We start from the raw sequence: 17028 nt of genomic DNA, 5'->3' as shown, positions 1-17028 counted from the left end.
CCGGTAGAAAGCTCACCGGAAGCACGTTTTCATCAAAAGATGGCGGTACCGCCAGCTTCGATGAGCTTTTCCGGTAGAAATGGCTTTCTACCGGAAAAGCTCACCGGAGATGCGCCATCTTTTTGATGAAAAGTGCTTCCGGTGAGGTCTGTAGGGGGCGTGCATAAGGGCACCAACGTGCCTACCGTCCCTGTCCTATTGTTTCTCTTATTCTTTTATTTTTCTTATATGTACCTATTTCATATATTCACAACCATGTATACACTTGTACTTATTATCTTGTAAACAATTGACAAATCAAATAAATAAATAAAATAAATAAATAAGTCTGACTCACAGACAAACACTATACAGAAGCCTGAGGATGGCAGATGAGATTCTGCCGAAACGTTGCTACAACTTTAAAAGCACAACTATAATGATGTGGGAAAATACCCAAACAAAGCTGAATACCATACATGTAAGTACCTGTGAAAACTTAAGAAAACATCTATCTATCTATCTATCTATCTATCTATCTATCTATCTATCTATCTATCTATCTATCTATCTATCTATCTCCTGGATCTTGTGCTTTAATCTCCTGGGTCGTTTGTTTTTGATCTCTTTTCCATTAGCCTCCTGTGTTGTAATGGCTTGGGTAATGGGTTGTGTGGTGACCTTGTGAGATTTATTGCTGTGGTATCCTTGGTCTTGTGCTGTGATTTCTGCTCTGGCCGCAGCGTCAAAAAGGTTGGGGATCACTGCTCTATATCACTTTCTTTTCAAAGGTTTTTTTTTTAATTCTCCTTTCCGCAGTATTAATGTTAATTTTTATCCATTCCAAATAAGTCCAGCATTTTATCCAATGCTTAATTAATTTGCAATTCTGTAAATTAGTTCAAATTTAATGTCTGATTTTGTATAATTCTTTTATTTCTGGTGTTTCCTTTACCTTATATCTTCCTCTTATTCTCCGTTCGCCGCTACCATTCTTCCAAGCGAGGACTTTTTCTTTCCGCTTTTTGGGGTTTTCAATAAAAAATATTCAAAGTCTTTTCTCCAGTTACACACCGCTCACCACTTCCACTCTCCAGCACAAACTTAGGTCCCGTCAGCTTCCCGTCTTCAGGGCAGCTTCAGGGAGAAAAACAGCAGTTTAATGGCTCCCTGTTTCTATATGACAGCTTTCCCTGCAAGTCTTGTTCAGAGTGCTGTTTTCTTTTTCACAGTTCCTTGATTGGGGAATCATTTTGTGTGCGGTTGTTTGTCACTGCTTATGTGGTCGTTGGCATAGTCACATTAGGCCCTAATCAGCATTTAGCCTAAGAACACCTTGCCCTCTTCTGGAATCATCCAAGGCCCATCTCCACCTGGGTCCAGGTGTGTGTGCTGAGTGGCCCAGCTCAGATCCTCAGCCTCACTGAAGCTTCTCTGCCTTGAGCCCAGCAACATCAGGGTAACTTATGAGAGGCCCAAGGAAAGAAGATTCCTTTAGATGTCCAGAGGGAGAGCTGTGTCTCTCCCCCTCTGTTTTGGGGGAGGGGGCTGCAGTAGTGTTCAAAGCCAGCAGAGAAAGTGTCTGCCTCCCATTCCCTGGAATCCCTTCCTGATGGAGAAGATAGACTAACAGGCACCCTCAGCACACCCACAAGGAGAACTATCTTCCTACTGTGTTTCCCTGAAAATTTTGGGGGGGATGTCATCCACTGACTAACCTCACTTGTGCACATCACCCCTGGCCTCCTTTTCGCTGTCAGAAGCCTTCAGGAACTTCTTCTTCTGCAGCTGGCAAGGCTTTCCTGAAAGGCCCCTGCAGCCAATAATGGAGCTCTGGATCGATCCAGAGCTGTGTTATCAGCTACAGAGGCCTTCATGAAAGCCTTGCCAGCCCTGCCAGCTGCAGAAGAAATGGGCCAGCAAGACAGGTGTCGGGGGTGAGTGTGAGGCCTGGCTACAACTGTCCAAAGGTAAGTAGTAGGGCGGCTCCACCACCCTCATCCCCACCCTACCTTAATTTTTACCCAGGCATTCAAGTAGGTGGGACCTTAATTAGGGCTTATTTTGGGGGGGTTGGGCTTATATTGGGCGCATATATAAAAATCAAGCTAGGACTTACTTTCAGGGTAGGTTTTATTTTGGGGGAAACAGTATTTGGTAGAAATGGGAGGTGCACATTCCCATTCCCGACTCAAGAGTCAGGAACCCAGTTATAAAGGCCAGCCTGGGATCCTAAGAGGTTGACCCCAGGAGGAAATGGCTGCACTTTGTGAGGATGCTGAGGGTGGGAGATGGCCCACCTGGCCATGTCTCCTCTGGATGTATGGAGATGTTTTGGGTCCTGAAAGGCCCAGAGATGGGATCTTGCTTAATCTGGGATGCCAGTTCCAGGGGAACATCTCAGCCTTGGGATCTTCTCTTTTGCAGAAAAACCTGGGGTGTGTCCCAAGGCCCGTCCAGGCACAATCACTATTTGTCCTGTGAGATGTCGAAGTGACTGGCAATGTGATGGGAAACAGAAGTGTTGCACTTATGCTTGCATTACTGACTGCATGGATGCTATGTAAGGTAACACCGATACAAGTTTGCGTAGACCAAAAGAATGGCTGGGGGGGGGCTCCTAGGGCAAGTCTTGGCCTGGGCACCTGCAGTTTTCCCTGGCTTTGTGCCACCTGGATTCAAAAATCCCAGCAACTGGTTCGCTGCCCAGTTGCTGGGTGGGCATAGCCATGGTGGGTGGGCCCTACCAGAACTTCCTGTTTCTGGCTTCTGGGGGGCCTCCAGAGCCCAGGGTATGCTGTTTTCACCCTCCCAAGGGTCCAGAGTCTTCCCCCAGGTCTCTGGGAGGGTGAAAACAGCCTCTCCTGGGCTCTGGGGGCCCTCCGGAAGCCAGAAACAAGCCTGTTTATGGCCTTCCAGAAGGCACATTTTTCCCCGAGAGCCTCTGCATAGACCCTGCACTTACCTCCATTGAAAATGGGCTATGTGGAGACTCTTGGGAGGGTGGGGCAGCAGGGGTTGGGCCAGCCCTGCAAGCCCTAAGGAACGACAGCAGCATAATCATCCTCCCAGCAGACAAAGGGAATGCCACAGTAGTAATGGATAGAAAAGACTACGAAACAAAATTGACAGACCTACTCCAAGACTCCACATACAGACCCATAAACACGGACCCAACCACATATCTGGAAAAAATAACCAAGAAGAAAATTATAACCAGCCACATGAGCAAAGAGATCCAACAGACAATCATCCCAAGAGAAAAATCCTCCAGATGCCCCAAACTATCCGGCCTCCCAAAAATACACAAAGAAGGCATACCTCTCAGACCCATAGTCAGCTCCAGAGGAGCACCACTTCAAAACCTAGCCAAATACCTAGCAAAGCAGCTACAGCCCCATGCTGAAGCAGCAGCTTCACATGTACAAAACTCATACCACTTCTTGGAAATGATAAAAGATCTACACATGGAACAAGAAGATCTGCTTGTAAGTTTCGACGTGGTTTCACTATTCACTCAAGTTCTGATAAAAGAAACTCTCGAAATCATCAAAAATAAATACCAATCACCCAAACACCTCATGGAACTAACAGAACACTGCTTAACCAACACATATTTCATTTACAAAGGACAAAGATACAAGCAAATTGCCCCTATGGGATCACCACTGTCATCCGTCATTGCAAACCTGTTCATAGAAGAATTCGAATCCAGAGCCCTAGCCAATGCCACCCACAAACCCATTGATGACACATTTGTGATTTGGCCCTATGGAAAAGAAAACCTAAACAATTTCCTAACACACCTAAACAGCCACAAAACACACCCACAAACCCAAACTATGGTTAAGATACATTGATGACACATTTGTGATTTGGCCCCATGGAAAAGAAAACCTAAACAATTTCCTAACACACCTAAACAGCACACACCCCAAAATCAAGTTCACCATGGAAACGGAAACAAACAACTACCATTCCTAGATGTACTAATCTACAAAAAAACAGATGGCACACTAGGACACACCATATACCAGAAGAAAACACACACCAATTGCTATCTCAGCGCCCAATCCCACCAGCACCCAGCACAGATAAACTCCGTGGCCAAAACACTAATTGCCAGAACCAAATGCCTGGCAGACAAGACACACATAAAGACTGAATTATGCACCCTGACTAAAGTACTGACAGCCAATGGCTTCCACAAAAGCAAAATCACTGGCTTGATCCACAAAAACACACTGAGACATAATGGAGACCTAGAACGTGAAGAGACCTATGGAACAGCTGTCCTGCCTTACATAAGAGGTACCACAGACAAAATCAGTAAGATACTACACAGGCATCACATCAAGACTGCCTTCAAAACAGACAGAAAAATAGCAGCCATCCTAAGAAACCCCAAAGATAAAATTGACCTGGAAAACCAAGGCATATATGAAGTCCCCTGAGCATCATGCCCTGCCACATATATTGGACAGACCAATAGAAGAATAAGTACCCATCTAGATGAACACCAAAATGCAGTAAAAAACCTGGAACACACTTCCTTACTAGTGCAACACATGAAAGCCACAGGTCATAGCATCGACTTCAGTGGCACCAAAACCCTAGCCACTATAGAAAACCCCAGCTACAGAATTATCAGAGAAGCCATAGAGATTGAAAAAAGACCTGAAAGCATGAATAGAAGAGATGATTCCACCAGACTGTCAATTATTGGGAAGCCTGCACTCTCAAACAAACAAAATCTCCAGGCAAACACCTGGGCACAAACAGATCCCCCCGATACCTCCAGCTCAAACACACCCCAACCAGGCACCCAGATGAAACCTAGCTTCCTAATAAATGATAGCCGTCCATTTACTCGGAGCCAAGCCGCACTAAAAGCCTCCAATACAGGAAACACAGTGTTTCCAGCCAATCAAGACAAAAAAAGCCACAAAACAGACAGAAGACATTAGAAACACCAATCAAGCAGGACACAGCAAACTCCAAGACCAATAAACACAGACCAAGACTCCCAACCAATCAGGATGAAGAAGAAACCATTCTGGCACAGCAGTAGGCTAGCACCAAATTTAAAACAGAAATGGCTGTGAAAGTCTGACTCACAGACGAACACAATACAGAAGCCTGATGATGGCAGATGAGATTCTGCCAAAACGTTGCTACAACTTTAAAAGCACAACTATAATGACATGGGAAAATACCCGAACAAAGCTGAATACCATACATATAAATACCCGCAAAAACTTAAGAAAACTAACATAAAGATGTATCATTACTGGATGGATTTGGGATAATAATATGAATTGTTATAATATAAATCAATTTAAAAATATGGAACATCTCGCATAACATGAATAATAGTATAGTCAAATGAATGATTAACAATGATAATAAATGTATTCAGAAATATTTGATTGATAATATGAGAATATATACAAACAATTGTAAGTGAGGACTATGGAAAAGATGCACAAAAAATGTGTAATCAAGTGACACACTGTATGTACGTAATTGGAAGATGGCCTTATGTTTTTATGTTTTGTTTGTGTATGTTTGTCTGAAAATAAAAAAAATCTTTAAAAAAAAAAAGAACTTTGAAAGGAAAGCAATATAGAGAACCACCTAATGGTTAAAGATTTTCCTCTTTTATGCTTCTATGGAAAATTACTGGTCGTATAAATATCTGAAAGAGAGAAGAAATGGAATAAAAGAGTACAACAAGAACACTGGAAGTTTTTTAAAAAGTTGGGACTACAGTAAAATATAAAGGAATACAATATTTTGGGATTGTTTGAGGTTGACTGTGACAAGAAAACAGAAGAAAGAGAGAGTGAGATAAACGGAGACTTTTGGCAAGGACTATGACAAAAAATCCTACTCTTAATAAAACAAAGATTAACTCAACAGATTAAAGAAATGGAAGAAATAAGCAAAGAATTTAAGTCGGAACTGCAAACTGTGAGAGGTATGTTAAAAGAAAGAATGAAACTGTTGGACATAATATCTGGTAAAGTAATGGTGTTGCAGCTTTCAGAAGAACAAAGAAAGCCCAGAGGGGACGAGTTAAACAAGAAAGACAGCAGCCCAGATGAATATGGAAAACAAAGGCCATTGCCAAAAGACATAAGAGGACTTAAAATAGAGACATTGATGACAGAGACAACAAATAAAAGAGAAAACACTTCCAAGACTAAGCAGCAGAAGAAGAAATTATACAAGAAGAAACCACCCCCCAAAAAAGAACTGAAAAGGGTGGGGGAAAACATGGCTGATAGGCAGAGGGAAATAAAAATAATATTAGAAAGAAAAAAGAAGAAAGACCGGGGAAACCTAGAAAAGGGAAAGCTGGCTAAAATTAAAATAAATGTTAAGGCCAAGAGGTGTAGAGATAAGGGTTAGGTATAATGTAAGGGGATACCAAATGGGGATGTATTTTAGATTGGGGAAATGATAAGTTTAAAGCTTGCTGGGAAGTTTCTTAGGATTGTATAACTATATATATAATATATATATATATATATATATATATATATATATATATATATATATATATATATATATATATATATATATATATATATATATATATATTTGTATATGAATTATGCTGTTATGAACCCTTTCTTTTGAGATTTAAAAATAGGGGAATGGAAATTTATCAAAACCTATAGATAAACTTGGGCTAAGTGGAAAGAAAGAAAAAACATGATTATTAATGATAGACAAGAAAAGTTAAGATAAAATGAGAGATATTAATGACTTATTGTAATTATTTTTTTGTGGGGGTTGGGGGGGGGGGGTTAAGAATTTATTTTAGTTATTTCCTGGGTGGATACTTTAAAATATATACATTTTAAAATATACAGTTGATTATTTAATGGAGGATAGAAATGTATAATGAGAATACTTTATTATGATTAAAGCAGGGGAATGAAAAATTATTAAATTAGATAGACTGAGGGGATGTACCACGTGGATCCTAAATATATTGGTTTTGCTTTATTTTTACTCTTTTTAAATTGTTTATTATATATCGGCCTAGAGAAAATTAAGGATAATAATGATGTGTAATGTAAAATAAAATAGGTGGTAAGCTGAAAATGGAAATAATAGGGGATAAAGAAGTGAAAATTTATGTGTGGATGAAATGATATAGATATTGAATTAATGAATTGAAATATGAAATGGAAACTTATTTAAAAATGAGTGAAATGGATAATGACATGAAGTGATATTATATAAGATTGATGGAAATGAAAGTATGACTATGTACAAGTGTTGTAATCCAGAACCACATTGGTCATGTGAAGAGATGTGTAAAAAAAAAAAAACTTGTGTTAAAGTTTATAACTGTTTTCTGAGAAAGTTTATAACTATTGACAGATCCATCATGTAAGATGAAGATAATTGATCAATTGGTTTTTTCTAAAGTTTTACTTTTCAGCACCCAGCCAAAGTAGGTATTTTATATGTTTAAAGTTGGATGTTTCGGTCTTTCTTTTGTTTTCTTTCTTTCTTTCTTTCTTTCTTTCTTTCTTTCTTTCTTTCTTTCTTTCTTTCTTTCTTTCTTTCTTTCTTTCTTTCTTTCTTTCTTTCTTTCTTTCTTTCTTTCTTTCTTTCTTTCTTTTTATCTATATTTAATGTTGCCTGTTGGGGTCTTTCTTTTTCTTTTCTTCTTTTTGGTACACGTTTTGTTGTTGTTGTTACTGCTGGATCTTGCACTTTTTCTTTTTTCTTTTTCTATTTTATTTCCATTGATAAATATAGAGATGAAAAAATAAAATCCTTAAACTGCTAACGTGTGTGCGAGTGGGACTGGAATAGGTTAACAGGCTAACTTCCCTGCCTAACTTCCCCCAAACTGGCCAGCCAATCAAACTCGCAGATTCTCCACACTTGTTCAACCACCTTCTGAAAGAGGAAGGAATTCGGATCCTCACTGCATTATGTCATCCTGTATCCGGGATCTGGAGGTGGGAAATGGGGTGAATAAATAGAGCCAGCCTGAGGGTGGTGCAGAGAGCTTCATCATGTCTTCTAGAGGTCTTCTTCTCCTGCTGGGACTCCTCACGCTCTGGGCGGAGCTGACCCCCGTCTCCAGCAAGGACCATCCAGGTGAGTTGAGATCTTGAGACCCTTGGCAGGGAGGGGCTGGAATGATCAGGGTTCTCCCCCAGGAAAGAGAGACCAAAGGGCCTGGTCTAGAAGCTCTGGCTTGGTGGGGCTTCTTCTGGGGAGGTTCTTTTATCTCACTCTCTCTTTCTTCTGTTTTCTTGTCACAGTCAACCTCAAGCAGTCCCAAAATATTACATTCATTTATACTTTTCTGTAGTCCCCTCTTTTTAAAGACTTCCGGGGTTCTTGTTGTGTTGGTAATCTTTTATTCCATTTCTTTTCTTTTTCACATATTTATACGACCAGTAATTTTCCATAAGAACATAAAAGAGGAAATATTTTTAACCATTAGGTGGTTCTCTCTATCACTTTCTTTTCAAAGTTCTTTTGTTTTTCATTCTCTTTTCCATAGTACTAACATTAAGTTTTGTCCATTCCAGAAAAGTCCAGCACTTTCTGGGGAGGTTCTTGAGGTGGTGATTGGGTGTCAGCTGAACAGGAGATGGAAATGGGAGAGGGTCCCTAGAAAGAGATGGATTTTAGGGGAAGGCTGATCTATCTTTATTCAATTTTTCACAGAGTTCTGTGAACTGCCTGCTGACTCCGGACCATGTAGAGGCATCTTGCATGCCTTCTACTACCACCCAGTTCATCGTACATGCCTAGAGTTTATTTATGGTGGATGCTATGGGAATGCTAACAATTTTAAGACCATAGATGAATGCAAACGCACCTGTGCTGGTAAGTAGGGAAGGAGTTCCAGACTGGCCTTTTCATTGAAAAAGACTCGCTGTCTCTTAAAATTAGGCATAAGGTGGGTTCATGAAACATTGTGGTTCTCACAACAGGCGGTGATTGATTCAATAGAAGGGAATCTTTGCCACTCAGGTTGAACTCTCCAATTTCTGGTGTTCTCTTACACCTGTGGAATCCCACCCATGAATGGCTGTGTGGTGTCTCCTAGGCCTAGACATGGTCTGGGCACCCGGAGGTCTGTCTGGGGTCTTTCAGGCTCTCCTTGTGTCCATCAAAGGGAGAATTGATGTAAAGAAAAGGTGTTGTGATGCCAAAGCAGAAATTGGTATGGTGGGGCCGCTCTTCCTGATAGGTACCCATCCCCACTCTGTGCAAGCCAGGAGACAGACCCTCCATGTCCCTCTTCCACTGGCTCTTGACCTCTCCTCCTTCTGAAACACCATTGGTAGAATGGTGACCCCTCCCCAGGTCAGCTGCTGTTGGGCACTCTGTTGGAGAAGAGGGTGCTCCTGCCAGCCTGGTCAGGTTGCCAGAGGGGCAATGAGGACTTCCAGAGGAGAGGCCATGACTGAACCCCATGCTCACTTTTGGGCCAGCACAGGCCAAAACTGGTCCAAGCTCAGGGGGCAGGAAGGTCCACAGCTTCACCAGGGGTCTAGAGTGACAATCTCACACTTCTGGCTGTAACAAATGCTCCCTGTGCGTATTGGGGAGTACAAGTGAACCTGTCCTTCTCTGTGCTCCAAGCACTCCAAGCCTTGTGGTCTCCTAGAAAAAGAGGATGGGGAAAAGATGCTGGAGGTCATGTAGTCCAGGGGTCCCCAACCCACAGTCCATGGACCAGCACTGGGCCGTGGAGTGCCAGAAAGCTGCCCTAGCAAACAAGGGAAGCCCCATCTGTGGGATGCAGGCAGCATGCAAAACCACACCCCTTCCGGTCGGCAGGAAAACCTTTCCCCACGGAACCGGTCCCAGGTGACCAAAGGGTTGGGCCCCCCTGATCTAGTCCACCCTCCTTCCAGCGCAGAAATCCTCAGAGCTTTCTGGAGAGATTCTGTCCCACCTTTGCTTCTAACCCCCAGTGATAGAGCCTCACAAGTCCAGGGGGGAGGCTGCTGCCCCATTGCTCCCTGGCTGTCTCCCAGTTAGGCCATTCCTCCTGAATTTCAGCTTTGGGTTTCCATGGTTCTAAGATTAGTTGGGTGACGCATTGGAGGCAGTTCTGGGCAGAAACCTCATATCCAGATGTTTGTTTTTACAGCATGACCAATGAGGAGACCCTCCTGGATTGGATCTACAGTTCCAACTTGACCCAAAGACCCTGCTTCTGCCCTGGGCCACCCTGGAGACCCTCCTCCAAACCCCACCCTGGGCTCATTCCTTTTTCTCTGCAATAAAGCTTTGGTTCCAGCTGCCCTCTCTGTCTCCGGTGTCTCTTTCAGCCCCTTTGCGGGTTTCCCCTCCCCACCTTGACCTGTCTCTTCCCCCACCCTTTATGTCAGAGGAAGAGGGGCTGAGAGGCAGCACATTGATCCCCCATGTGGCTTTCCAGAGAGAAAGTGTGAGGGAAGCCTCTCTCGGAGGCTGAAATCCCTGAAACTCAAGGTAAGTCTGGGATGGACGCACAGACTCTGCTGTGGCTCCACACGGATGGTCTGGCTGGAGGCCATGAGGAGATCAGAGAAAGTTTTCTGCCTTTATTTAAATAAGTAGAACAGAAAGAGAAGAAGTGGAAAAAAAAACCCAGGAAAATAAAACAGGAGATCAGGAAAAAAAAGGGCTTCCCGTGCTTGTCCACGCAAAATCTTTTTTGCCTGCCACCTGTTCGTAAGGTATTTGTAACTTCTTCTCCTCTAAATGGATGGAGGGAGGGAGGCGATTGAAAGCAGGATCAAGGGTTTTGCGAAGGCAGGCGTGATGGTGAGGCCATCTATTGGGCTGGGACCTCTCCTAATAGATCTGTGTAGAAAGTCAGCACCCACCCCTCTCCTAGAAGAGTGAAATATTCTAGGAAATATTAAAAAGGCCGAATAGTATATTTCCCTGGATGAAAAGAGGAGAAACATGCTTTAAAGACAAAGCAGCTTCCTGCGGCTCCCTGCCCGCCCTTCAGCTCCAGGGTGATGGGATTAAGACCTGGCCCTCAGGAAATGGTAGAATTGCCCATCTCACCACCTGGCACCTGGGAAGATTGCATCAGCCAGCACTCAGGTGAAGCCCTGTGGTCCGGACAAAGCCTACAACGTTAGCTAAGACCCCCACCCCTGGGAGTCTGACAGCCAATGGGATACATTCCTTGCACAGGAACAGGAAACACTAAGGTGGGGTCCAACAGAGGGTATAAAACCAAGGGATTCTCAGCATCGCTTCCGTTTTTCGCCCAGGAGCTCCCACTTAGAACTGAACCCAGAAGGATAATTCTTCCAACATCTGGAAGGGACCTTGGAGGTCTTCTAGTCCAACCCCCTGCTCAAGCAGAAGGCCTTAGAGTAGACCATTCATGACAAATGGCTGAACAGTCTCTTCTTAAAAACTTCCAGTAATGAAACAACAACTACTTCTTCTTCTTCTTTTTAAATATAGTTTATTAATTTTTACAATTAAAACCAGTCACAATACATACACAAATAAGCAAAAGAAAGGAAAAGAAGGAAAAGAGGAGAGGAAGAGAGGGAAAGAATTTGGGAAAGGAAAGAAAAGGAAAGGGGGAAGAAAGAAAGAAGGAGGTTACAAGGTTAAAAGTATTCTTATTTTAACAGTTTGCAAGATCTTCTTTTGTTTTCATAACCTTAACTTGTGTCATATAACCACACCTGTTTTTTACTATATCGCTACCTCGTTATTATGGGTTGATACTTTTCTTTTATGCCTTATGATATATAATTTATCTTTGGTCAATCCAATTATACCAACAATTCTAGCTATCGTAGTATAGTGAAGTGTCTTTGTTTTTTAGCGCCAAAGTCAATTTATCCATTTCTGCGCATTTTGAGATTTTTTCAATAATCATTTCTTCTGATGGAGTTTGATGTTGTTTCCAGTGTCGAGCGAAGGCTAATCTGGCCGCTGTTAAAATGTGTATTGTTATGTATTTAGCTTTTTTGGAAATTTGCTTATCAAAAATCCCTAGTAGGAAGGACTCTGGTTTGTATTCGATCTGCTCTTTGGTGATTTCTTCCAACCAAGTTTTGATTTTCTTCCAATACTTTTGGGTTTCTGCACAAGACCACCACATATGGAAAAAGGTTCCTTCTTTTTTCCTACACTTCCAGCAATGCGGACTCATGTTGGGGTGCATCTTCGCTATCCTCGAAGGAGGGAGATGCCATCTATAAAATATTTTATAAAGATTTTCCTTGTATGCGGCCGATTTGGTAATCTTATTGTTTCTGCCCCAAACTTTCTCCCATTCCGCTAATGTGATGCTGCGCCCTACGTTCTTACTCCAAGCAATCATATTTCCTTTTACGATTTCTTCTTCTAGTTCTGTTTCTAATAAGTAATTATAAAATTTTGTTATGTTTTTTTTATTTGATCCTAATAAAATTTTATCTAATTGTTGCAATTTATTGTTGATTCCGAATTCTTTTTTGTCTTTTTTGTATCTGCTTTGAATCTGAAGATAAACCCATTGATCAATTTTTTGTCCTTGCTCCTGAAGTTCCTCCCTCGGTTTCAAATTTCCTTGTGGGTCCGGTAAATCTTTGTATTTAATCATTTTGGTAATTTCCAAATTGTTTGGGTGAATCATTGCCTCCATTGTTGAAATCCATACTGGTATTTTTGTGTAATGTTTTTTCCGTATTTTCCTCCAATTTGTTAATAGTGCGTCTCTGATTAAGTGTCTATGGAAGTATTTTTGATTGATTTTCCCTACATCCCATAAGAAAGCGTGCCACCCCCTTTGTAAATCATGGCCTTCTAAGAATAATATTCTTTTGTTGGTTAAGTTCACCCAATCCTTCAGCCAAACTAACGAAGAGGCCATGTGATATAACTCCCAATTTGGAAATGCTAGGCCTCCCCTGCTCTTCATATCCTGCATTGCTTTTACATGTATTCTGGGTTTTTTCCCTTGCCAAATAAATTTCAAGGTTATTCTATTGAGTTCTTCAAAAAAAAAAAATGTAATTTGATTGGGATCGTTTGGGATAGGTACAAGAATTTGGGGAGAATGTTCATTTTAATAGTAGCAATTCGGCCTAGTAGTGAAATTTGAAGTTTCCCCCACGATTCTAAATCTTTCTTTACCTGGTGTATCAGTTTATCATAATTGTTTTCTTTAAGTGTCTTACAAATTCCTAAGTATTTCACTTTCTTTGTCACTTGTATATGCATTATTTCTTCTAGTTCTATTTTCTGTTTTTCTGTTAGGTTTTTGGTCATTAATTTGGTTTTTTTAATATTTATTTTAAGTCCAGCTACTGCTCCGAATTTCTCTAATTCACTCATCAATTTTGGTCCCCTGTCTTTGGGTTCTTCAATAAAAAAAATCATGTCATCCGCAAATGCTTGCAATTTATATTCCTCTTTCTTAACTGTTAATCCCTTTATATCTGAATTCCGCCTAATTCGTGTTAATAATGTCTCTAATGCTAATATGAAGAGCAGGGGAGAGAGTGGACAACCCTGTCTCACTCCTTTTTCTATCTTTATTGGGCGAGTGCATTTCCCATTCACTATTATATTAGCTTGTTGTGTGTCATATATAGTTGTTATAATATTTTCAAATTTGGTGCCCAAATTCAAATTATAAATTTTTTGAATTAAAAATTGCCAATTTAGATTGTCGAAAGCCTTCTCTGCGTCTAGGAACGTAAGTGCTACTTGTTTCTCGGGGTGGGCTTCGTAGAATTCTAGTACGTCTAATACTATTCTTAAATTGTTCTTTATTTGCCTAGTTGGGAGAAATCCGTTTTGGTCTTCATGTATATACAAGTTTAAGATCCTTTTTAATCTGTTTGCTATAATAAGTGTGAATATTTTGTAATCAGTATTTAAAAGTGAAATCGGCCTGTAGTTATTTATATATCTGGGATCTGTATCCTCCTTCGGGATCAGCGAGATCAACGCCCCCCTCCATGAGTCCGGCATCCTGGATGCCAGTAAAACATCATTAAAGACTTCCACCATAAATGGTCCGATTTGATCTGCTATTGCCTTGTACAGCTCCCCTGGGATCCCATCTGGGCCCAGGGTTTTATTATTTTTCTGGTTCTCTATTGCTGATTTCAATTCCGATTCAGTAATGTCTTTATTTAGTAGTTCAGCCATTTCTTCCCCAATTGCCTTATCCTTTACTTCATCTAGATAATTCCTTATTCTATCTTCACTGACTTTCTCTCTTTTATATAAATCTTCAAAGTATTTATGAATGATTTCTTTTTTCTGTTCTATTTCCTGGTATGTATCTCCCTTGCTGTCTATTAACTGGTATATCAATCTCTTCTCTTTCTTTTTTTTTAAATTTATAAGATAGCCATCTTCCTGGCTTGTTGGCATGTTCAAAATAGGTTTGTCTGGTTAAGTTCAAATTCATAGTCATTTTCTCTTGATCAATTAAATTCAGTTTGTGTTTGGCTATACTTATCTGATTTTGCAGTTTGGGTTCTTTTGGGTTATTTTGTAGAAGGGTTTCTAGCTCCTTAATTCTTTGTTGTAATTTGTTTTGTTGGGAATATTTTTCCTTGTTTCTCTTGGCGTTATAAGAGATTGTTATGCCTCTTATAACCGCCTTCATCGTATCCCAAACATTTTGTTTCGTGGTTTCTCCATTGTCATTTTCTTTTATAAAAAAGTTCAATTCCTCCTTTATTTATTAATGTATTCTTTCTCTCTTATTAATTGAGTGTTTAAGGTCCATCTTTTCTTTGGTTTTGCCCTGCCCTTCCATATTACCTGTATTGGATTATGGTCTGCCCATTCGTTAGGCAAAATTTCCACTTCTTTTGTCTCGTTTGCTATTTCCCCACTCATCCATGCCATATCGATCCGTGTCCATGTTTGGTGGGGATTTGAATAAAATGTAAATTGTCTTTTTTCAGGATGTAATCTTCTCCATATATCTGTCAGATTTAGCTCTTTCATCATTTCCCTACAGATCTTGGGGAGCTCTCTCTTCCCCTTTTTATTCTTCCCGGCATTACTGTGATCTTTTTGGAAATCAGCAATGGAGTTGAAGTCCCCTACTGTGCAAATGTTTCTTTTTTGCAATTCAACCAATTTTCTATATAGGTGTTTAAAAAACTCTTTTTGGTTTCCATTTGGGGCATATATTACTACTAAAAGAATTGGAATATCATTAATCCAGATCTGCAAACCCAGAGTCCTTCCTTCTAAGTCCGACCATATTAGCTCAGATTTCAAGTCCTCTTTCACATATACAGCAATTCCCTTCTTTTTCTCCTCATCCGCTGGTGTGGTAAATAACTTTCCTAATTTCGGGCATTCTAAATATTTTTCATCCTTCTTCTTTATATGGGTTTCTTGCAGGCACGTTATATCTGCATTTTGTTTAATTAATTTAGATAATATCCTTTTTCTCTTAATTGTCGAATTTAAACCATTTATGTTTATTGATAGTAATTTTTCTTCTTCTCCCATCTATTTAGTTTTGTTTCGCTCTTTGTCGTGCAACAATTCCTCTCTCTTCTTGCGCTTGTGTTGATGTGGTTCCTTCTGTCTTTTGTTGTGGATAGATATTCTCTTGGTTTCCTACCATTCCAGTTCTATTTTTATGTCCACCATATTCTTCTTGAAAATTTGTGTCCAATTCTTCCCTACTACTTTGCTCCTGGGGGCCCACCATCCGTTCGTAAAAATCCTGGGCTTTTTCCATAGTGTCTATTTTGATTTTCCTCTCTTTCCATGACACTAACATTCCTTCTGGAATAAGCCATTTAAATGTAATTCTTTTTTGATTTAAATATGCTGCCAGAAATTTATAGTCACGCCTTTGTTCCCTTATTCTCCTCGGTATCTGTTTAAGAATCACAATTTCTTTCTCTTTGTAGGTTATTGTTTTATCTCTTGAGGTTCTATATATCATATCTCGAACACATCTTCTAGTGAATCGTATGTGTACTTCCCTGGAACATTTGTGGCGTCTTGCATAGTTTGTATTGACCCGGTAGACTTCATCAAACTGTTTTTGAATTTCATCTTTATCCATCTTCAATAAACCGGCCAGTATTTCTGCCATCAAGTATTCCAGGTCTTCTTCTTTTGATTCTGCCACATTTTGGAATCTTAGGTAACTTGCTGCCTTGTCCATTTCTAGGAGGACGAGGGAGTCTTCCATTTCTTTGCTCATGCTTTTGAGATCTTCATCCACCCTTTCTATTTCCCTTTCCATTCGTTCGGTTCTTTTCTCTACTTCTTTTATTATAACTTCATTTTTCTCCAAGGCCTGCTGCAACACCCCCACTTTATCCTCTACTTTGGAAATGTCCGCTTTCATTTCTGTCTTTAGTTTCCCCATTTCTTCCTTCAATTCATTAATATCTGCTCTTGTTTCACTGTGGTTTTTAGTCATTGTTTCTTGCAATCTTGTCAATGAGTCCTGTAAGGTTAGGAACATTGCTTGAATATTCGCATTCGAGATGCTAGTTTGACTTTGCTGTTGGTAGTGTTTCCTCTATTGTTTTTTGTGCCATAGGTGAAGTTGTTGCCAAAGTGGTCTTTATTGTGGGGTTAACCTTCCTACCAGATTTCAGAGCAGTGGTAGTTGTAGTAGTCATTTCCTTTAAAATTTGTTTTTGTTGTTGTACAATGCTAAATATATTATTCCAAATTGGCATTCAGTATTCCTAGTTCTGTAACTAAAATTGACCAAAATCTATCAATCTATTAAATAGCTATATTCTTAACTAATTAGTAAAGTGTATATATATTTCTCTAGTTTAACTTCAATATAAAGTAACCTTAACTACACAATATATTACATTCACAGATACACCCACACAATGAAATATAATATTGGTCTAGAGAGCTCTAAGATTGTTAAATAACTAATGCTTAATATTCTTACTGTCTCCCCTATATTCCCATTCAAATTATAACAATCTCTATTAATAATAACTTAACTGAATTAATTAATCCAATATTTTAACACTCTAATATTTCTTTACTAAATGTACATATTTATCAAGAGGAAATCAGAAA

The 17028-nt window shown here is 40.1% G+C and overlaps 2 protein-coding genes across 2 annotated transcripts in view; one reads left to right on the top strand and one right to left on the bottom strand.

Moving 5' to 3' along the window:
* LOC113431784 (kunitz/BPTI-like toxin) overlaps positions 1–17028 on the bottom strand; it is a 146469-nt gene that overhangs the window by 30098 nt on the left and 99343 nt on the right. The window lies entirely within an intron of this gene.
* Positions 7375–8858, top strand: LOC148131044 (kunitz-type serine protease inhibitor tigerin-1). The gene is made up of 2 exons (XM_087959114.1): positions 7375–8109; positions 8689–8858. The coding sequence occupies exons 1-2, from the start codon at positions 8025–8027 to the stop codon at positions 8856–8858; spliced, it is 255 nt and encodes an 84-aa protein (XP_087815240.1). The 5' UTR covers positions 7375–8024.

This window comes from Notechis scutatus, chromosome 3 (genome assembly GCF_049901735.1).
Source record: "Notechis scutatus isolate UNSWTSFEM ecotype Mainland chromosome 3, rNotScu1.2, whole genome shotgun sequence".
Classification (NCBI taxonomy): domain Eukaryota; kingdom Metazoa; phylum Chordata; class Lepidosauria; order Squamata; family Elapidae; genus Notechis; species Notechis scutatus.
Note: the sequence above shows the minus strand (reverse complement) of the source record. Positions and strands in the feature narration are given on the sequence as shown.

Coding starts and splice junctions, on each gene's coding strand:
- LOC148131044 (XM_087959114.1), top strand. CDS start 8,025: ATGTCTTCTAGAGGTCTTCTTCTCCTGCTGGGACTCCTCACGCTCTGG. Junction 8,110..8,688: donor CTCCAGCAAGGACCATCCAG/GTGAGTTGAGAT, acceptor AATTTTTCACAG/AGTTCTGTGAACTGCCTGCT.